This window comes from Portunus trituberculatus, chromosome 24 (genome assembly GCF_017591435.1).
Source record: "Portunus trituberculatus isolate SZX2019 chromosome 24, ASM1759143v1, whole genome shotgun sequence".
Classification (NCBI taxonomy): domain Eukaryota; kingdom Metazoa; phylum Arthropoda; class Malacostraca; order Decapoda; family Portunidae; genus Portunus; species Portunus trituberculatus.
Window position 1 is genome coordinate 15,610,063 of NC_059278.1, and position 22,393 is coordinate 15,632,455.

At 41.7% G+C, this 22,393-nt stretch overlaps 2 protein-coding genes and 1 long non-coding RNA gene across 8 annotated transcripts in view; 2 read left to right on the forward strand and 1 right to left on the reverse strand.

The window, feature by feature from the left end:
• Positions 1–415: 415 nt before the first annotated feature.
• On the forward strand, positions 416–16,605 carry LOC123508302 (WD repeat-containing protein 43-like). 4 transcript variants are annotated; one of them, XM_045261892.1, is made up of 12 exons: positions 416–547; positions 2,421–2,597; positions 2,726–2,967; positions 4,508–4,741; positions 5,321–5,476; positions 9,883–10,051; positions 10,692–10,832; positions 11,348–11,515; positions 13,034–13,185; positions 14,331–14,578; positions 15,672–15,810; positions 16,478–16,605. In XM_045261892.1, the coding sequence occupies exons 2-12, from the start codon at positions 2,430–2,432 to the stop codon at positions 16,575–16,577; spliced, it is 1,917 nt and encodes a 638-aa protein (XP_045117827.1). In that variant the 5' UTR covers positions 416–547; positions 2,421–2,429; the 3' UTR covers positions 16,578–16,605. The 4 variants fall into 4 exon arrangements, with proteins under 4 accessions (XP_045117827.1, XP_045117824.1, XP_045117825.1 ...); XM_045261889.1 differs by lacking the exon at positions 16,478–16,605 and having other exon boundaries at positions 15,672–16,034; XM_045261890.1 differs by lacking the exon at positions 16,478–16,605 and having other exon boundaries at positions 424–530; positions 15,672–16,034.
• LOC123508303 lies at positions 16,163–16,606 on the reverse strand. Its single transcript, XR_006675909.1, has 2 exons — positions 16,496–16,606; positions 16,163–16,459 (listed from the first exon to the last, which is right to left on the reverse strand). It is a non-coding gene; the product is annotated as an uncharacterized LOC123508303 (long non-coding RNA).
• A 3,046-nt stretch (positions 16,607–19,652) lies between these two features.
• The window catches only part of LOC123508307 (serine/threonine-protein kinase PLK1-like), a 108,911-nt gene continuing 106,170 nt past the window's right edge, over positions 19,653–22,393 (forward strand). For all 3 annotated transcript variants that reach the window (XR_006675910.1, XM_045261910.1, XM_045261911.1), the window contains exon 1: positions 19,653–20,349. Coding sequence is in view for 2 of the 3 variants with exons in the window: in XM_045261910.1 (XP_045117845.1) it covers positions 19,858–20,349 (492 nt within the window). In the remaining variant the exon portion in view is untranslated. The remainder of the gene's footprint in view (positions 20,350–22,393) is intronic.

The following is a 22,393-nucleotide window of genomic DNA, read 5'->3' on the forward strand; positions in this document are numbered from 1 at the left end:
TATAGTTTTCCCTCTTTAACATTCAGATTGATGTAAAGAAAAAAAATCAATGTTTACATGGTCAAAATGGATCAAGAGAGCATAAGAAGGTTAATTGTGTTTGTATTTTACTAAATGAATCTGTAGATGTTTATGGGAAAACAAAGCTGGGTATCATTGGAAATTTTAATGAAAAAAAGGATATAAAGAAGAAATATATTGTTTCGTAACTTTAAAACTAACCAATCCACTCCTGCAAATCTTAATCTCATAAGAAGGGGATTAACAACATAGCTCATCATTTTCCCTTACTGTACTTTCATATACAACAATAACTTACAACTTTATTCTTACACAAAGCTAGTAGTGGAGCAGTTTTACACGATAGTTTCAAAATTAATTAATGAAGAGGGAAGCCCGTTGGTAAAGTGGAATCTGCCTCCACAACGGCACAAGAGGAGCACCACATGGGTACGCCGCGTCAAGCATTGGCGAGGACCTGAGCCTCTGTACACCCTCTACGGGGCACTGCACGCTGGCAAACAAGTGGTGTATGTAACAGAACAAGGTGCGCGTGTGTTCAATACCCTGTCCTACCCCGTGAAGGGTCCGAAAGTTACTAAAATGCTACTTGTCCAAACCTGTCCCCCTCTCGTGGTGCCCCCGTGTGTCGTTTAAGTTTTTCCAGTGTTCCTGTGGTGTTGCTGAGGATTTAGTGGTGTATTAGGGTTGTGTTCCACGAGTTTTGGTGGGTGTTGGGTCTTGGCAGGTGTGTGGGTGCAGGTGTGTTGCGTGCTAGTGGTGTGCCTGTCAGCCTCCACACCTGCCTGGGTCATTGCTGGGAAGCAGGCAGTGTTGGGGGGAGGCGTTCTGTGGTGCTGTGCTGGTGTAATTCATCGGTAGGGTTTTTGATTAGCGTAAATATGGTTGTTGTGAGTGTGTTGCATATGTGAACGTGTTTAGGTCAGTAGTGTTGCATCATAGTGTTCCAGGTGGATGTAACACTAGTGTGTCTATGCAACTCAGTGTCTGGTTGGAGAAGTTGCTGAGTTGAGTGTATCCTTCACACAGCAACCAGGGAGGCGTCTGCTGCGTCGCACTGTGTTGTTTTGGTTATCTGCATCCTCACTGTTGGACTCCACACTCACATCAGACACATGCTTGTTACTTGTTGCTTGCTCCACCACCTGTTTTAATGATGACTAGTGACAGTGAGCAAATATGGCTTATTCTCAAGCACTAAAGCAGCAAGTGTACCTTTCGCACATTCCAGCAGTGTTGTATCTTGCAATCCAAAGAGTGGCGATGACTGTATTGTATGTAGGCCACGTACTCCCTTTTATTGCATTTACATACTGTTCTCCAAGTGCTAAAGTGATGTTCTTCCAATTCAGAATTTAATGGAAGTCAAATTATTTAAAGTAGAAATCCGATTGGTTTAGGACAGTAGGATGTGGCAGACCTGACCTGCCAGAAACACCGTGATGCTGGAGGGGGGGTTGTAATTAATATATTGTCACTTTCTGTTGCAAATCACTTTGTTGTCATTTTGTCCTCCCCCTTCCCTCCCATAAAGAACAGACGATAAATATTAAGAGGAGCTGCACGATCCTATCGACCCTATTTCTTCTCTCTCTCTCTCTCTCTCTCTCTCTCTCTCTCTCTCTCTCTCTCTCTCTCTCTCTCTCTCTCTCTCTCTCAGCTAAAAATAGATCTAAGATAAAGCAAGATATTGCTTCATCCTACAAAATTTAATATGGAGCTGTTCTACTACTGCTGTTATTTTATTGTGGTGGCCACCATCTTGTTGATCTTTACATTGTTGCCACTGGCATCTTAAAACTAACCTATGTAAATATAAAATCATTAAACCTAACCTTATTAGACCAGTAAATATGAAAACCAACAAATATTTAAGTCACTGATCACATTATTATTATTTTGTGACACATGTATAAGTTCCAAATACTCAGTGCAAGGAGCTCGCCAGTGAGACATGTCATGAAAGTAAAAGTGAGTCAGTACTGATTCTTGACAATTATCCACAATTTCCCACAGGTCTCAAGATTGCTGGGGATGAGAGGTAGGCATATGTTGAAAATTGTCATAACTTGAAAACTATCCTTTTACAATGGAAATTATATAGAACGCCAATCAATTGTCTCACCAGAAAAACTTGAGCCACATGTGAAATTTGTTGGTTGGGTGAAAGTATGAATTTTCTGTAGAAATTTATGTTTAGAGTTGCTGCTGCTGCTGCTACCATGCTTACCGATATGTATGTATGACAGTGGCAGTACAGAGGTCATGCTTATTATTATTCATTGCATAACATTATGTCATTGTTTGAAAAATTTTGTCAAAGTACACACCATGTTAATTTACACTATGAATCTCATTGTGTGTGTTGTCATCAACTGACTTCTTTTTCCTCACCTCAGGATAAAGAAATGAATGGGAAGTATTATAACTTCTCCCCTTCAGGGGAGAAGTTGAGTCAAGTTGGACCAGATGGGATGGTGAGGGTGTGGGATACTGCCACAGGTGTCCTGGACCATGAGTACCAGCCAGCCAGCCACCTCATGGCCAAGCCGTCATGTATCCGGTATTCCCCACAGGTGAGGTGTCTGGATCAGTCTTCACCTGTACAGTCACATCTGCTAAGTATTAGTAAGAAAGATTGTTATTCTGCAGTGCATTATACTTCACTCTCTTATTTAGATGTCCTTTGTGTTCCTTCCACCAGATCAATGAAAAGAAGACAAAGAAGGCGAGGGGAGATGAGGGGAGCAGCGTCCTGGCAGTGGCCACCCTCCAGGGCACAGTGTTGGTGTACAGCCCAGAGAAAAGGGAGCTGCTGGCCACCCTGGACCATTCACAGCCACAGGCCGTGGTGGACCTGGCGTGGCTCAACCCCTCGGTGCTGTTCACCCTGTCAGCAGACAACACCTTGGTGAAGTGGAACGTGTTCACGGGGCAAAAGAAAGAGTGAGTCTACCTGCTGGACACAGATCCTTATCTCTCTCTCTCTCTCTCTCTCTCTCTCTCTCTCTCTCTCTCTCTCTCTCTCTCTCTCTCTCTCTCTCTCTCTCTCTCTCTCTCTCTCTGGTCATCCATCATGATCCTTTTCACTTCAGGAATATCCATAGAGAGGAGAGTGGTTACAGCAAATCCTGCCAATACCAGCAACTGTATTATGAGCAACATAGGCACCACTGATCCTCCACCGTCTTTTTTTTTTTTTTTTTTTTTTTTTTTTTTTTGTAATGGAGTATAGCACCAGTAGGCATACTTGAAAAGTCTATGAGGGAAGCATTGTTAGGCTTCTGCCCATTAGTGGCGCAGACAATTATATTTATAGTGTTACCCATATTAGGGCCCATATCACCACCCAAGCACATATTTGGTGTAACCACCTAGAACCTGGGTGTTATAGTGATGTGTAGGTAACTTTAAGCCACTCGACAAATGGCATAGCTTCAAAGTAGTATGTGGTGGGATTCGAACCTACACGTGGACGTCTGGCCGATCCCACACTCACCACCTTATCCACTACGCCACCGCCTCCCTAAACTGTTCCGAGAAAATGTGCATATACATAATAAACGCATTAACGAAATATTAGAACCCTATGTTATAAATAAGATTGGGACCGGGACCCACCATGACTGACCCCTGAGACACCCCCCAATAATTGCCTCCATATCGATCATTCCTGTACTGTGTTCTTTATGGCATCTTTACATCTCACCATGTTACACACTGTGGACTCATTAATAGAGTAAAATCTGCCTACTTCACTGAGCTCAGTTGCCTCAACCTTGGCTATGATGTCTTGTTTCTCTTGAAACAAAAATATTTTGTTTCTTGATAAGCTATACCTGTAACACCCTTCTCTTTGGAAGGAGCCATATTCACAAACTTAGAAAGATGACAAATATTACATATCACCAACCTACAAAGGTAAAAAATATAGTGCTTAGCAAACGTGAAACATGAAACCGTAACACAGGCAAGATGGAAATGGAACAACAAGGCTGGACCAAAACATAAACACAGTGTTGAACTATCTCGTTGGTTCTTTGTTATGTAATGTTTAATTTTTATATTTTGACATGTAATCATTTTTGTTGTTTGAATATGATTTTTAAATATATTTTAGTTTATTTTATTGTCTTTTGCCAGTAAAAGAAATTTATAGCAAATATATATATTTTGTTCTCAAATTAAAGTTTCTTTTGCCAAGTACACATAAAATTGGAAATTTTGCACATTGTACAAGTGATGAAAACAAAGTGAGGGTGTGCATAAAGCTGGAAACACATTAACTGAGGTGCGCAGTAAAAGAGGACCTCTGTAGTTATTAAATAGTGACTTGCTTTAGTTTCTGAGTGTCTAGTGATAATTCCTTCGAGGCAATAGTGCCCAACTCATCCTTATTGTTCAAGTTTGCTTTGTTGATTTCAAAAGTACCTTATGCTTTACTTCAGGTGACGTGTGGTAATAATTTTTTTATTCCTACGTGCAGGTGTGTGGAAGTGAAGGGCGGAACTTCTCTCTGTGTGCTGAATGTGAAGAACTTATGTATTGCCAAGAGCAGGATTGAGCACCTCTTTCTAAAGAAGGCGGGAGGAGTGAAAGTTAAGAAGAATTTCACCGGCCACACATCCCAGGTAGCACAGCTCCTCCCACTGTCCACGGAGAGCAGCCCCGCCCGCTACTTCCTCTCCTGCTCCACCGATGACAGATATGTTTACGCCTGGTGAGTTTGTGCCCGTCTGTCTTGCTTGTGTTCCCTCCTTATCACGTGTGTTCTACCAAAATCCTGGGCAGTGTAATCACAATACACTATAAACCTTTGCATTTGGTCTTATAAATGGATAGAAATGAAAGTAAGGAAGTTATTGGTGCTTTTCTTGTCACAATTTCAAGATTTATGTGTTCCGAAAAATAGATAGAAATGAAAGTAAGGAAGTTATTTGTGCTATTCTCATCACACTTTCAGGTTTCATGTATTCTCAGGTGGCAGAATTCTAAGACTGTGAAAAAAGTATGACTGTAATGTTTTGACTTCTATGTTCAGACTTCAAAAATGTCCAGGAAATGTTCATCATACATGTTGTAAGCTTTGTGTTTATGTGTGTAATCTGGAGCCTTTTTGTGGCATTCATACTTTTAATTTTCAGTCTTTTTCAGGAGAGAAATGGCCTCTTACATGAAATAAACTCTAGAAAATATATCTGGATCCCCCACAGTGAAAGGCCTCACTTCACACGCATAGAAAAATTACATCAGCTCAGAAGTGGTGTCCAATCTTACAAGCATTCACTTTGGTTTGCAGGGATACGAGTAGTGAGGGTGAGGAGCCAGTGGCGAGCTTCTTGGTGGGGGGCCAGGTGGCGGGGCTGGAGGCGGTGGAGGTACAGAACAACACCATATCCGTGGCAGTGACCACCCTTAAAGGCTTCCTGGTCCTGTTCACCCAGCACCTCAATGGGTAAGCAGACTATCCTCTACCAACACTGATTATTATTATTATTATTTTATTTTATTTATTTATTTTTTTTTTTTTTTTTATTTATTTATTTATTTATTTTTTTTTTTTTTTATGAGGGAGAAACTGGCCAAGGGCAACATAAATGAAAAAGGAAGAGGGCCATTTAGTTGCCGGTTCCCTTGCAGGTCTTTTTGCCAGCACACTCAATGATATCAGAGGACTTGTTTGTGTATTTTTATTTATTTATTTGTTTTATCTTTTTTTTACCTTGCGTTTTACTCAGCTCACAGCCAAATGGGTACAAATTACTTTCATGTTGTCAGGCTGAGTATTTGAAAGCTTGAAGTCAAACTCAGTGATATCAGAGAACTCACTTGTGTTTTTTGATTTACTTATTCTCTTTACCTTTTGTTTTACCAGACTCTTAGACAGACAGGTACAGATAACAAAACCATCACCAGGTAGGCTGTTTGAAAGCTTTTAGACATCTATGTACCAGACAAATTGTTATAAGTCAACCTTCAAATTTTTATCATTTTTCTTTTGTTAGGCTATTGGACAAGCAGCCTTTTGTTTGTTTATTTTCTATTTTATTTTATTTATATACAGTATTTATTTTATTTTTTATTTATTTTTATTTATATACACCTAACCCTCTGTTATCGCGCCCTTCCGTTATTGCGTTTAGGCGTTATCGCACACCCATAGTAGTAGTAGTAGTAGTAGTAGTAGTAGTAGTACCCATATCCCAACCACACACCGACAAATGTTTTGATAAGGAGAGGTGGAGGAGAAAGATGATCATCATGAGGAGAAGGAGGAGGAGGAGGAGGAGCCAGCAGCCAATCGTCATTCACGTGTGATTTGAGTAAGGAGCTTACAACCACCACCACCACCACCACCCTCAGTCTCGCACGTGGTATTCTGTTGTTCAGAGCTGGTTTTCATTCATTTCAGATTGTCAAATGTTAATAAGCTACTCCAGTATTAATCGTAGTAAATTTAGGGTAACGAAAATTTTTTAGGAAAATTTTGGGTTGAGGCACCAATTTATTTTTTCCTATTTATTGTTCACTTCCGTTATGGTGTTTCCTGCTATCGGCGGTTTTCCAGGCACCAATTTTGTGGGATACCAGAGGGTTACGTGTACATATTTATTTACTTATTGATTTATTGTTTTTTTGTTTTTATTTATTTTATTTTTATTTATTTATTTATCTATTTTTATTTTTTATTTATTTTTATTTTATTTACTTATTTATTTGCTTATTTTATTTTTATTTATTTATTTTTTTTTTATTTTATTTTATTTTTTTTTATTTATTTATTTATTTTTTATTTATTTATTTTTTTTTTTTTCCTCCTCTTTGCTGGCTAGGCTCTTACTCCTTCAGTATTGGGACACTTTTATACCATGAGTTTTGGGTATGATTAGACAATTTTATTTACATTGTGAACTGTCTATGGAAGTCAGAAGGTTGATGGCCTGAGCCTTCACTGTTTTGATACCCTGGTGGCATAGTAGATAAGGTGGTGAGCGTGGGATCGGGCAGACGTCCACGCTTAGGTTCGAATCTCACCACGTACAGCCTTAAACACTTTGTCATTGGTTGAGTGGTTTAAAGTTACCTACATGTCACCATGATACCCAGGTTCTAGGTGGTTACACTCAAGATGAGCTTCGGGGGTGATAGGGGCCCTAATATGGGTACCACTATAAATAAAATTGCCTGCACCGCTAATGGGCGGAAGCTGAACAGCACTTCCCATACACTCTTCAAGTGTGCCTACAGGCGCTATAGGTCGTAACAAAAAAAAAAAAAAAAAAAAAAAAACTGAGTTTCTGAAGCTGTATAAAACCACCATATATAAAGCAAAATGAATATGAAAATGCATCATGGCACTGAAGGTGGTAAACAATCAGGCTAAACTTCGTAGGCATAATTAATTCACCAGACTAGCTGATAGAAAACCCATTTGAATTCTTTGTGAAAAATTACCTTCCTAGAAAACTATAAGAAATATATGACCAAAAATAATTACTTCACTAAACTATTAGATACTTTTTTTTTTTTTTTTTTTTTTTTTTTTCCAAGTGGGCTTTTCATGGGAATTTATGGACTAAAGGAGATACTTTTTGTGGTACCTCCTATCTCAAAGCCCACCCGCTAGAAACCGTTGCCCCGAGTGAGGAAGCCCAACCTACACTCGGACCGTGGACAGGATTCGAACTTGCGCGCTTGGAGACCCCTCGGACCCCAAAGCATGCATGGTTCCACTGTACCACGGTTTGAACTAGAAAAATTACTTGCCTTTATTCTTTATTCTTCATTACCTTGAAAACTGTTAGAAATCTTTGAGTGATAAAAATTACCTACTTAGAAAAAAATTATCAGAATCTGTAAACAAAAGAAGTTAATTATCTGGAAAACTATTACAAATTTTGAATGAGAAAAAATGACTTACCTGTCTATCAGTTTGATTTTTGGTCCATGATACAAATATACCCTGCTGACTCTCCCTCACCTTGTCACTTGTAGATAGTGAAGTGCCCATAGATGTGATGGCCCTAAAAAAATCATTGCAGGGCTTGACAATTGTTATAACCCTGACATTTAAGGTGTCTTTAGCTCTCCCAGTCTGATGTTTCCAAGCGAGGGCCTTTCCTGGCAAATAGATACACCTTTCAGATCAATTTCTGTTCCCTTCATGACACTCCAAACCAGGCATATCATTAGCAGCACAGTTGATAAGGAAGAGGAGAGTCATTTAGTTGTAGAAATATTTAGATGTGAAAGTACGGAGTAATAATAGTAAGATCTCTGCTGTCTATTAATATTTGGATGTAAAACCATAGTAGAGAATAGTGGCAGTAAAGGGGGTATCACGCTAGCCTCTGATACATGGAACATGGGCCAGGAACATTATCACACACAAGCTGCCCAAGTTCTTGCTATGCTAGGCAATTGGCCCAGCAACCAAGACCAAGCCTAATCAAAACTAACCAGAACAAAACCATGCTGCTTATATCTCTACCTGTGCTTCATTCTGGAATTGCACTTGCACTTCCTGTTATTGAACAAAAGGAAGGAAAAGAAACTAAAGAAGAACCGAGAGGTGCGCAACAGCAACTTTTGGAGTTGGGGATGGTTGCCATGAGCCCAAACTATCGACATGATGTACATTGATTTCATCTTTCTAGATTGATGAAATATTATTTGATAATCCGATATGAAAAATTTTGGCACATTCTTTTTAGTTTGAATGATAGGGTTTTATTACATGTCTTATGTTTATTTTTTCATTGGGATAGCATACGGAGAACCGGAATGGATATGAAGCCATCCCAACTTTGCTCCGCTAATCTCAGAAAAGTTCCAGCTGTATGGAGTGGATGTTCCTTGTTCCTCATATCATATGCCATTGTGATACCCCCTTAAGTTTTCTGCTGTCTATTAACCCCATCTATAGTGGGACACATTTTTACCTTGATATTTACGTACAATTAGACTATTATATTGACTTTAGCAAGGATGTATGAAAGTCAGAAGATTAATAGCCTCAGTCTTCACTATTTCAATCCCCACCTAAGTTTCTGAAGCTGTATAAAATCACCAAGTAGTGACCAGAATGTATATGGAAATGCATCATGTTACTGAAGTGGTTGATATTTGGATGTAAAACTTGAGTGCAGAGTAATAACCATAAGTTCTCTGCTGTTTATTATGTACCTTCAGTTGTAGCAAAGACATGATATAAAACCTTAGTGTAGAATAGATAACAGTGATTTCCCTCAACTGAGTGTCACCTCCTCAGGCTTTGTATCATCTCTATTATCTTCAGTAGTAGCAGCAAAATTGGAATCACAAGAGACATGACATAAAACAGTGTAAAATAACTGTAATTCCTGTCCATAGAGTGTCTCCTTTATATGTCTATTATGTTCATTAGTAGCAGCAAAATTGGTAAGACGAAACATGATATGAAGCAGTGTAGAATAACAGTATACATAATTTCCCTTCATATAGAACAGGGGTTCTCAACCTTTTTCTCGTCAAGAACCCTCTGAGTTATAAGACCATCTACCCGAACCCTCAGTGATTTGACATCGAGCAAAATGTTAATTTAGTGACTAACACTAAATCAATAGGCAAAGGTATTCTGGAAAGATTGTATCATTAAATCAGCCACCTAAGTACCCCTGGAAATCTTCTTGTGAACCCCGGATTGAGAACCCATGATATAGAATAACAGTAAGTTTCCCTAAGCCGAGTGTGTCCTCCTTATGCCTGTTATCTTCATTAGTAGCAGTTAAATTGGTAAGACAAGAGACATGACATAAAATAGTGTAGAATAACAGTCCTTATAGAAATGTCACCTCCTTCTCTCCTCCTTCTCCTCCTCAGGCACACAAACAACACAGTGGTGAAGAGGACGGGTAGGTTACAAATCCTGCAGGAGGGGAAGCAGGAGAAGGTGACCGTACCTATCATCGCCGCTCATTTCTGTGGGGACCTCGATCACACCCTCATCGTCGCCTATGGGAACGCATCCATGCTCAAGTTTGAACGGATAGTGAGTAGAACAAGCAGACTCTCTCTCTCTCTCTCTCTCTCTCTCTCTCTCTCTCTCTCTCTCTCTCTCTCTCTCTCTCTCTCTCTCTCTCTCTCTCTCTCTCTCTCTCTCTCTCTCTCTCTCTCTCTCTCTCTCTCTCTCTCTCTCTCTCTCTCAGTCTTTATCAGTGTTAGTGTAATCTGGTTCTCCATCCTCCTGACACATCTTCCTTGCTTTTATGTACCTTGTGTTGCTGTGGTTATTCCTTACTTGAGTGTTGTGTTTCATGTTTTCTGTAGTGTTACCTGGTTTATTTATTATTATTATTATTATATATATATATATATTTTTTTTTTTTTTTTTTTTTTTTTTTAGTAAGCCCTCTGTTTTGTATATCTTGGGGTGGTTATGCCTCATGGTGAAGAGAAATTTATTAGTGGTGGTGATGGTGGTGGCAGTGATAGTGTTGGTGGTGATGATGGTGATTTTTGTAGTGGTAGTTGTGATGGTGGTGGCAGTGGTCGTGAGGGTGGTGGTGATTGTGGTGGTGGTGGTGAGGGTGGTGGTGGTGCTGGTGATACTGGTTGTAGTGAGCTCTGCGGTGGTTTCAGTGATAGTGGTGCTGGCGGTGGCATTACTACATGAGCGTCTCCCCTAACAGAGTGTGAAGGAGATCACCGGGGAAAAGAAGCTCCTCCGAGCAGCCCCAGCGCCTTCAGTGTCCAAGAAGTCCGCCCTGGCAAAGACTGTCACCCCTAAAGTCACTCGGGACACCACAGTGGTCGGGCCGGGACACCTGACGGTAAGGAGACCAATGAGTGTTTCTCGCATCACCTGCATGGAAGAGTTTGCCATGGCTGGTGTGTCTCTAATTACCTCAATGCTGTTGGTTCATTTACACTGTTGTATCTCAGTTTGGCAAGGAAATACACTTCACAGATTCATTATTTTCCTTAATACGTGTTTTTTTTATTGGTGTATTTATTTTATGGATTTATTTATTTATTATTTATTTATATATTTGTTTGTTTATTTTATTTTATTTTATTTTAATTCTCCCAAATGCTTGATGTTTCATAGAGGTTGTCAGCGTTCTGTGTGTTTAAACTAGTACCTGTATTTTTTGCTTTTTACTTCTTTTTAGTTTATCTATTTATTTATTAGTTTCATTTATTTATTAACTTATTTTTGTATTTCAATTTTTTTTTGTAAGGGGGGAAATCAACAAAGGATTTATTTGTTTTTTTATTTATTTATTTATGTATTTATTCTATTTTATTTTATTTCATTTCATTTTATTATATTTTTACCCTCCAGATCGCCCAAGCAGATGCACCAGTACGGGAGAACAAGAGGAAACAGGGGGACGAGGATGGCACCCTGGCCCTCCCCATGGACGAGCGGCTCAATGCACTGGTGCTGAACAAACCCACCGCCGCCACACAGGTCCCCAAGACAGACAATCAGATACACTTGTTACTGCAGGTGAGCTCACAATAATGGGTGTGGCACTAAACCGGTCACATTTGCTTTTGTACTTCCAACTTCCTGTGACTTGTCTTCATTTAATCCTTTCAGTACTGGGATACATTTTTATCATGAGTTTTGGGTGTGAGTAGATGATTTTATTAACAGTAGGAAGGGTCTGTGGAGGTCAGAAGATTAATGGAAACAGTCTTTTCTATTTTAATCCTTCACATGAGTTTCTGAAGCTGTATAAAATCACCAAATAGTAAGCAGAATGAATATGAAAATGTGTCATGCTACTGAAGGAGTTAAAAGGGAGGTTTCAAGACATTTATCTGCCTTTTTCATGGGGAGGTAGGGAGCAGTGGGACTAACTCTCTGACCTGTAAGGGGACTGGCAACTTAGTGTCCCCTCCCCCCTTCTCTCTCTCTCTCTCTCTCTCTCTCTCTCTCTCTCTCTCTCTCTCTCTCTCTCTCTCTCTCTCTCTCTCTCTCTTTTTTTTTTTTTTTTTATTATTTATCTATTTGTTTTTCATTATTTTGTTTTGTCATGTGAGAAGGAAAATCTGGACCAAGGGTAACAAAAATTATTCAACAAAAAGGGTCCACCTAGATGCCAGTCCCCATGCAGATTTGAGACAGTTAGCCAAAAGATTGGGATAAATTACTTAAATTGAAATATCTCTTAAGTGAGGGGAAGGGCGATTGACTTGAGATTTGAAGCAAGTCATCCAGTATACTTCTGTTGTTTCTGTTCCTTGCATCTTTCACCCATCCTTTGCTGTCCTGCCATCATTTCATTCCTCCTTCTCTCTCTCCCATCCTTTGCTGTTCTGCCATCATTTTATTCCTCCTCCTCACTCCCATCCTTTGCTGTCCTGCCATCATTTTATTCCTCCTCCTCTCTCCCATCCTTTGCTGTTCTGCCATCATTTTATTCTTCCTCCTTACTCTATCTTCACCTTTATCTTTTTTTCCTCAACTGTCTTTCTTCTGGCTCTCTGAACTGGTTTCTTTCCTTACTATGTGATCCAAAAATCCTTCTTATGACGTGAACTCATTTAAGAATTCAATTTAAGAGGGAGGTTTCAAGACATTTATCCCTTTCTTTTGGGTAACACTCCCGGACCTGCTTGGGAACTAGCATCTAAGTGGGCCTTTTTTTTTTTTTTTTTTTTTAGTGTTTTCAATGACCTTGGCCAGATTTTCCCTCTTACATAAAGAAATAAATGAAAAGTAATGTGACCCTATCTTACTCCTATAACCTCTGATGATATAGATAACTTTCCCAGCATCCTCTGTATTAAGTAAGAGACTAAGCACATTATCCATTTTTAAGGTGTCTTGGAGAGAATAACACACACTTCAGCTTTCAACCTGTTTGGGGACTGTTTTTTTTTTTTTTTTTTTTTTTTTTTTTTTTTTTTTTTTTTTTTTTTTTTTTTTTCTTCTTCTTCACAGTTTTTGTTGTCCTTGGCCAGGTTTCCTTCTTACATGTGAAAAGAAAAGGCTAACAATTGTCTTTACAACTCACAGGGTCTACACAGCAAAGATGGAAGGATTCTGCAGAGTATTCTCAGCTGTGGGGACGAGACCATGGTAGCCAACACAGTGCGAAGACTGCCGACACCTGCTGTGGTGCCGCTCCTCAAGCACCTCCGGACTCTCTTTATGGGCAAAGGACACAAGTAAGATTCTGTATCATGTTGTTACCTTTGCTTGTGTGGAATTAGTTTGTCATTCTTCATCATCATTATTTTGTTTAACATCTATATTTTTTTGTTACTAATTCAAAGGGTCTTCATTTTCCTTTCCTATGATGATATGCTTTAGTGGGAAAGAGTTCCTCATTTGTTACCATCATTGTCATTTCATTCATCATTTTTATCATCTCTTCCATAGTTGGATGCTTTTTTTATGTTCCTTTCTCTGGTGAGGATGCTTAGAAAAAAGTTACTGTAGAAAAATATAAGAATAGTTAGTATAGCAAAATCAAAGGAAAAGTTACTGTTGAAAATCTTTACAAGGAGTTACTGTCAAAAAGCATACAGAAATAGTTACTTTAGGAAAGTCAAATGAAAGTCATTGTAGTAGAAAAGCATAAGGGAACAGTTATGTAAAAAATCAAATGAAAGAGATATCATTTAAAAGTTGAAGGAAAGATATACATAAACAAAGTAAGGAAACGTTATAGACACATCCCACAAAACAGAGACACCCAATGATCACAGCAGAAGTAAAGAAAGAGTTATGGATATACCCCCCCACTACAGCAGGACTTAGGAAAGGTTACACATATCTGCACACGCTCTATAAGTAAAGAAAGGGACACTCCATCATCTCAACATTTTTTTTTTGCCTTTAGTCAGTTTCCTCTCATGCATTAAAAAAAACAAGTAAAGAAAGAGTTATAGAGATATCATGCCCTCATGCCCCCCCATACACACACACTACAGCAGAAATAAGAAGTTATAGACACACAGCATAAGTAAAGAGACATGCCACCACCACAGCAGAAGTAAGGAAAAGATAAAGACACTCCCACACAGCAGAAGTAAAGAAAGGGTTATAGATACTAACCCCTCACTACACTACAAGTAAAGAAAAGATATAGACACCTTCACACATAACAAATAAAGAAAGGAACACTCCTCTATTCCAGCAGAGGTTAGGAAAGAGTTATAGACACAGCCTCGTCAACCAGAAGTAAGGAAATGTTATAGACACTCACACAGACCACAATAAAGAGAAACCCTTCATAGAAAAGAAAAATTTAGTATAGGCATTTCACCACAGTATAAGACCAGCACTCTAACTGTCCCACTCACACCAGGAACGCAGCATTTGTCACCTGGGTACGGCTAGTCCTGTACCACCACATGAGCCACCTTTCCACGCTACCCAACCGCCAGGAGCTGCTGCGGCCATTCTACTCCATTAGTGCCTCCCGCGTGGCCACCTTCATGCAGCTGACAGAGCTTCACGCACGGCTGGACCTGTCCCTCACACACGTGGCCACCAAGCACAAGGACGCAAAGCAGGCACAGGTGGAGCCCAGTGCACTGCTCATCTATAGAGAAGGTAAGAGATAGAGAAAGGGAGAGGGGGGAGGGGGACCAGGGAGGAAGAGAGAGGAAGAGAGAGGGAGAGAGGGAAGAGAGAGAGAGAGAGAGAGAGAGAGAGAGAGAGAGAGAGAGAGAGAGAGAGAGAGAGAGAGAGAGAGAGAGAGAGAGAGAGAGAGAGAGAGAGAGAGAGAGAGAGAGAGAGAGAGAGAGAGAGAGAGAGAGAGAGAGAGAGAGAGAGAGAGAGAGAGAGAGAGAGAGAGAGAGAGAGAGAGAGAGAGAGAGAGAGAGGGAGAGAGAGAGGAGAGAGAGAGAGAGAGAGAGAGAGACAGGGAGAGAGAGAGAGAGAGAGAGAGAGAGAGAGAGAGAGAGAGAGAGAGAGAGAGAGAGAGAGAGAGAGAGAGAGAGAGAGGATCAGGTTTAAAATTTTTCTCCTTATCTTTTCATTGTTACTTTTTAGATATTTTTTTTTACATTATTTTACTTTGATTTGAATTTATTAAGATGACTTAAATGTAGCCAACGCTGGTGGTTTATTTGTGAGTTATGTTCCCTAAAAGTTATACATAAATTAGGATCTGGTATTGAATTTTCTCATTTAATGTTTTTGAGTGTTTCTATATGAATTTTTATGCAGTTTTTATAGATAAGTGGAAATTGTACACTTATAGGTCAGGATGAAGGTCAAAGTTATTCCATTCACTATATCTAAGATTCACATATCAACCTTTATTATGTATGCATTCTTGTGTAGCTGTGTGGATTGCATAGTCTAGTTGTGGTTCTGCCTAATCATTATCATTGTTGTGTAAAAATACCGTAGAATGATTTAAATGTTCCCTTGAATTATAAGTAGCTTCACAACCTTCCCTCTCTTCCTTCCTCCCATGCCAATGCCTGCACGATCTCCCTACCTGTCCTCCCTCTGTCCTTGCCAACCCTTGAGTTACAGATGGCCAACACATATCATTGAGTATATATAAACAGCATCCTTTACTCCCTTGCTCATTTCCTCCACCCATTCACTTGCAAGAATAATAAAATGTTTCATATGTTTCCATGATCCAGGAAGTTGACACATCCCACAGTAATTCCTCACTCTTTACCTGCAGAGGACTCAGACATAGATGAAGATATTGAGGTTCCTGGTGTTGGTGTGTCAGAATCAGAGGACAACTGGGAGGAACTTTCAGACTTTGGGGAGTTGAATGGCCACTCGGATTCTGACTTTGATGAGGCGTCACAGTTTCGCTCCTCCAAACGTGGCCTTGAAAAAGATGATGAAGAGGAGGAGGAGGAGGAGGAGGAGGAGGAAGAACAAGAAGTAGAAGAGATTGAGGACAGTGAGGAAGAGGATAGCAATGAAGAAGACGATGAAAGTCAAAGTGATATGACAGTGGACGCGAACGAAAGTGACAGTGGCAATAGTGATAGTGATGAGTGAGGGAACGGCAAAGAGCACACTTAGCTGTTTTTATAATTGTTTTTTTTCTCCTACCAGTTGTAAAGAGGTGGTCATTTCTGTTGCTGCTGCTGCTGCTGCCATTAGGGATGTAGTGGCATCTTTAAATTAAGGGAGTTTTATTTGGGTTTTTAAGAGTTCTTCTCACACACACACACACACACACACACACACACACACACACACACACACACACACACACACACACACACACACACACACACACACACACACACACACACACAGTTAGGACATATCCTGACATGTTTTCTAATTTTTATGGGCATCTTACCAAGCAGAGGATTAAATTAATGTTGACATTAATATTTGAAATGAAGTGACACAATGTTTATTTGTTGTCCTGTCAGTCTGTCAAGTGAAGTATGCCATTCATTACTGTCATTGGTATCTCTCCTCCTCCTCCTCCTCCTCCTCCTCCTCCTCCTCCTCCTCCTCCTCCTCCTCCTCCTCCACCACTTCTCTTCACTTCACTTCAGGTCTTTGTATTCAGGCTATCATCTCAGATATAGGTTTCTCAATATACCCAAACAGATAAGATTTACACACACACACACAGACCACACCATAATTTGCAGCATTGGGGGATTTTTATTTATCTAATTTTTTTATTGTGTTTTGTTTTTGTTTTTTTCATATAGTCTGGCTGCTAATTAAAAAAAATATTTTCTGCCCCAAGATTTAATTAAGAAAGCAAGAAAGTAAAGAAAAAAAAAGTTTGTATGATTCTAGGGCATACAAATCAATAAAATAATGACTTGTTATTTGTTAAGTGTATACTTTTTATACAACTTGTTCAGAAATTCCTTGATGCTTGATGTCGCTTAAAGAGGCTTGTTCGGGTGAAAAGTTCTAATGAAAAGCTGAGCATGGAAATGTATACACCAATTCTGATAATCTTTGGTGTGTAGATGTAACTAGTAAGTTCTGATTTTTTTTTTTTTATTTTTATTTTATTTATTTTATTTTTTTTTTTTTATTTATTATTTATTTTTTTTTTTTTTTTTTTTTTTATGTATGAGGGAAAATTGGCCAAGGGCAACAAAAAAGCCCCAGTGAGATGACAGTCACCGAACAGGCTCAAGAGACCCAAAAGAATGGGATAAATGTCTTGAAACCTCCTCCTTTAATGAGTTCAAGTCAGAAAGATTGAAGTGTGGAAGCAGGCAGGGAGTTTGAAAGAATTAAATATGAACAGGCTCAAGAGAGTTAGCCAAAAGAATGGGATAAATGTCTTGAAACCTCCCTCTTTAATGAATTCAGGTCATAGCAAGACTGAAGTATGGAAGCAGGCAGAGAGTTAGAAAGAATGAAATATGATGATAACCTGGGGAATGAGATATTGAGTTTGATAATGACGTAGGTTGCTTGAGTGAATATTAATGAAGACTGATGAGAAAATAGAGCCGAGGATGATTTAGAGGTGGAAGTAGTACATTCTGGTGACCGGGATGTGGAAATGAATGGTGATCTGGACGGAAATTGTTGTGGTGAAATAAGTAAAGCGGGCAATCAGGATGAGAGATTTTGTTACGGAAATGGTTTTAGAAATAAGGCACGAAGAACTGGACGCAAAAGTAAGTTTCAATAACAACCTTGGTACGGGGAAAAAAAAAGTGACGATCTGGGTATGGAAATAAGATGAGAGCGACCTGTACGTGAAAGTAAGTTGTAAAGACGACGCAGATGAGAAAATAAGTTCTAATGGCGACGCGAGTGTAGAAATAAATTACGATGATGAATTGAGGGCGAAGTAGTTACGAGTACAATGACAACGTGGAGAGCGGGAATGTGAGAATGTGAATCTTATTAAAAATGTTAAAATACCTCTTACTTAAAAAAAACAAAAGAACTTGAAAAGACCAAATAAACTTAAATATGACGTACACAAAGCTCTATAATGGGTTTACACATACAAAAAGTGGAAAAGGAAAATTGAACACAAGGAAACAATTACATGAATATTAACTAGAATTATACATAAAAAAAATAAATAACTAAATTATATACCCATATTTACGCAAAAAAGAAAAAAAAAGGAGTAACGTATCCTTTATTTTGCTTGACTGGCTACGATACGATATCATAGGAGGAGGAGGAGGAGGAGGGAGGCGAGATGTCTTAGGAGAGGAAAGGGACCCGTGTGAAGCGGTGACAACCCGGGCCTGGAGCAGCGTAGGGCAACCATGAGTGATAGGACAAAGGCTAGGCTGAGGCGGGCCGGCTAGCGAATCTCCTGGAAAAAAAAAAAAAAAAAAGGATAGCGTAGGCGGAGAGAGAGAGAGAGAGAGAGAGAGAAAGATTGGTTATATACGTATATCTCGTCGTACATAATTGCATAGCCCCAAAACGAACCTGATTCTATGCATTTGTGACAATATTCAACTTTTATTACTGCATTTTTCGCTGTGAGAAGTTGCACGTCTAGTAACAGTATAAGGAGAGAGAGAGAGAGAGAGAGAGAGAGAGAGAGAGAGAGAGAGAGAGAGAGAGAGACTTGCTTGAAAATTGCTTTGTTCTAGGTAGCAAAGCGTAAAGCCAAATGAAACTGATGATATTGTTTGTGTAAATATTCTAAATCTATCGTAAAATTTCGTACCCTGGGAAGAATTAACATATATACAAAAAAAAAAGAAACGAGACAATGGACTGATTCGAGTTCCTTTGTTCTTTTATAAATGAATGACCAAATAAGGAACGGATTACATGCATTGCCAATACTTCCCTTTTTTATTGCATATTTTCGCAGCGGGGGAAGTTACAACCGGAATATCTTACAGCATAAAAATTGTTGAACGCGCATTGGGTTTTGTACGTACAGGGACATTGCGGACACACTACAGCGAACTCAAGGCTGGTTTTTTTGTAGAATGAGGTAGTGAATTCTCTCCTGGAAGCACGGAAGTGATGAGTTACGGTGACGATTGCTTCCTTGCGTGTCGGTAATGCTTGGTAATGGAAAATACTGCATCGCTAGCGCATATCCCCGCGGGAGTACTTTTCCTACTACTCAAATGCTACTTCTACTACTACTGTATATTATCACTACTACTACTACTACCACTGCAGCTGCCATGTTCATTATTCACGTCTAATTCTCGTCCTCAGCGATGCATGCGGAATAAAATGACAAGAGTATTTCGAAGAGAGCTCAGTTTTATGGTGGAAGCAATAACAGTAATCATTAAAACAAATTTGCACATTAATCCGCAATAGACTGTAATGTGAGTCGCGGTGCCTTCATCATGCAGCAGACGGGACACGGTCATTACTAGGAAGGGACTCATCAAGTGTATATAAGCATGTCTTTCCCTGCTGGACTAATGGTGGTTCAGGTCTTGCTGCAAACTTCTTGGCCACGACAAACTCCCTCACGCCTGACGGACGGCTCCTTTGTGACGTCACGGCGAGGGACACACCACCATAACAAAGCACGTTTTTAAAGATACACTCATGTTCTAGGCTACACGGGGATGCACGGGATTTCCAGGAGATATATCGCACTAAATCACACGCTTTGGAATACGTATTGACGAGCTTAGATGTTATTAAAGGGAATCAACAAAGTAGCGGTGTGTGAAAATGGTAGTCGGCAACGTAGCGCGGCCAGGCAGCAACTCACAGTAGTGTGCTGGCGGTAGTGAGAGGAGGGTGTGCCGCTGGTCCCTCCCTGTGTGGCTGACCTGCTCCCTGCTGGGGACTTTATATATAGAAGCGATTGTCAAGTGGATGTGTGGCTCCGAACTCTGGCTCATTGCGGCTCTAGTGCCCGGGGTGACTGCTTGTTTGGGCGTGTATGAGTACTGTTTGGGCAAGCGATGAATGGTGAAGTGGTGGTGTGTGGAGGCGGCGGCGGCGGCGGCGTGGGGATGATGAAGACCAGCAAAGTGAGCAAGGCTGGCCCTAGCGGGTGGTCAGCTGGCCACCACCACCTCCACCACCATCACCACCACCACGACCCTTGGATCCAGCCCCCCGTCACCACCCCCGCCAGCCTCAGCCCCAAGGAACCCCCCACCAACACCTCCATGGACTCTGGGGTGGCTGGCCTGCGGGACACCCCCGTACACACCCCCGCCCCCATCCACCACCACAACAACACCACCACTGCCACCATCACCACCACCACCACCACCATCACCACCAACACCAACAGCAACAATAACAACAACAACAACAACATGGGTGGCGGCAAAGGGAACAACAACAATAACAATAATAACAATAACAACGAGGACTATGATGTGCCCAAGTTCATCGTTGACCACAGCACCAGAGCCACCTACATGAAGGGCCGCTTCTTGGGCAAGGTAAGTTGTAAGTTCAGTGCCCCAATCCAGGCTCATCCACCTTCACGCTCACCCCTTCCCGCCCACCACTCCCCCGTACCCGCCCCGTCACCCTGCCACCCGGCTGCCTTGGTCCTGCCCTCCTCCCTCCCCCCCACCCCCTTACCCCATCACACGCGCACACACGCTTTTCATGCCCCTTCCATATCATGTCAACTTTCCCTTGTCATGTTTTTTAAAGTTTTTTTTTTCCTTTTTCCTGCCATCGCTAAGTACCGTAGCTTTCGTCGTCCTCCTCCGCTTCCCCTTCAGTCACACTCCTCTTTCCCTTCCCCTTTCTTCCCTCCACGCAGCATCTCATCCTCACCTCACGACGTCAAACTCCCCTTTCTTTCTTCTAAGCCTTCCTCTCATCTCTCCATTCCTTTCCCCTCCCCATATCAGCCCTCCCTCACGCACCCACCATCACCTTTTCTCTGTCCAGCCACCACTTGCCTTCACACGTGGCCACGGCAGGTGTGTGTGTGTGTGTGTGTGTGTGTGTGTGTGTGTCATCGCTTCCTTCATGGACTGGCGTGGTGTTCAGGTCTTCAGTGCCCCGCAGACCGCCCCGTCATGCCTGTGCCGTTAGCGGGGCGCCCAAGACAAGGTAAGCCTGTGGGCCGTAATTGGGAGTTCACCTGTGATGCACCTTGCGTAGCGGCGGCGGCAGCAGCGGCGGCGGCCCGGACTGCCTCCCTAATATAGCAGCGGACCTACCTCCTCTGCCCCGCCTCCCCCTGCCCTTGTCCCTCCCCTGCCGCCCATGCTGGTGTGGGCGGCGAACCTCCTTCCCCAGTCCTCACCCCTGCCTCCCTGTGCTGCTACTGCCCCTGCTGGAGTGGGCGGCGCACTCCTCCTATCTCGCCTCCCCCTGCCTCAAATCATACCCTGTCCCCTGCTCCTCTCGCTCGTGTAGGAGGCGGATCCCGGTTCCCTGCCTCACTCAACGCTACCTTCTTCCCTTCTTCACTGGTCAGTTAAGACAACGCCCCTGACACCCTCCCCACCAACACCCTCAGATCTCCTAGCCCTTACCCTTCACCCCCTCGCCCACACTGGCCTCGTGTTCTCACCCCCCCCCCCCCAAAGCCCTTGGCCACGCACCCTTCACAATCCTGCCGCGTCCTTCGGTGAATTAATACGGCTTTGCGTGTCGTGTCATGAGGAGCGGTGAGTGATGGCGTGCAATGCGGCCATGAGCTGACTGACGCAGAGCTGATCTACCCTAGACCAGCCAGCCCTATTCCCCACCACCACCACCCTCACCAGTTACTATTTCACACCATACCGCTTTGCTTTAAAGATGGTGAATGAGTTAGAGAATTAGTTATCACTCCCCCTTCCCTTAGTTGTAGCACCCTGCCTCTCCCCCTCCACTACCATCTCCAGACTATTTCACACTATTAGTCACCATACTGATCTGCTTTAAAGGAGGATGGTGAGTGAGAGAAGGAGTTAGTGAGTTAAGTTACCCTTTCCCCTTGAATGCGCCTCCGCCTCTTCCCCTCCACTACCATCCCAAGACCCCCTCCTCGCCCGTCCCCCCCTTCTTGCAGCACCCTGGGGTAAAAAATGAGGCGAAATGAGGGTCTTGGGATATGAAAGAGGGGAATGCTTATCCTTTGTTTTTGTTCCGGGAAGAGTATTCCGCGGAAGTGCATAAATGTGAGGTCGTTATGTGATGTACGACCAGTGGAGGGCGCCGCGGAGTCTCCTTCCCTCCCTCCACAGGACTCCTTAAGGGCGAATATAACGATGGCTGACGAGGAGGAAACTAGGATATTGGAGAAGGGTGGATGGGGTAGCTAGGGGGTGGTGGTAGTAAGAGTAAGAATAGTGGTGGTTTGTCTAGATAGTGGTGGTGGTTGTAAGAGCGATGGTGGTTTGTCTAGGACTGTAGGCTATGGTGGTGATGGTGGTAGTTATAGTCTGTCCCCTTCAATTGCATCGTTACCCTTTAAATGCCAAACAATGCGACACACGTATTGCCAATTTAGATAAACAACTGTTAACTCTGTCATTA

What these genes read in the sequence shown, in the direction of transcription:
- LOC123508302 (XM_045261889.1), top strand. Translation starts at nt 2,430, where the DNA reads ATGAATGGGAAGTATTATAACTTCTCCCCTTCAGGGGAGAAGTTGAGT. An exon ending in AGATACACTTGTTACTGCAG is followed by an intron (nt 11,516 to 13,033) that starts GTGAGCTCACAA and finishes TACAACTCACAG; the next exon opens with GGTCTACACAGCAAAGATGG. An exon ending in ACTGCTCATCTATAGAGAAG is followed by an intron (nt 14,579 to 15,671) that starts GTAAGAGATAGA and finishes CTTTACCTGCAG; the next exon opens with AGGACTCAGACATAGATGAA.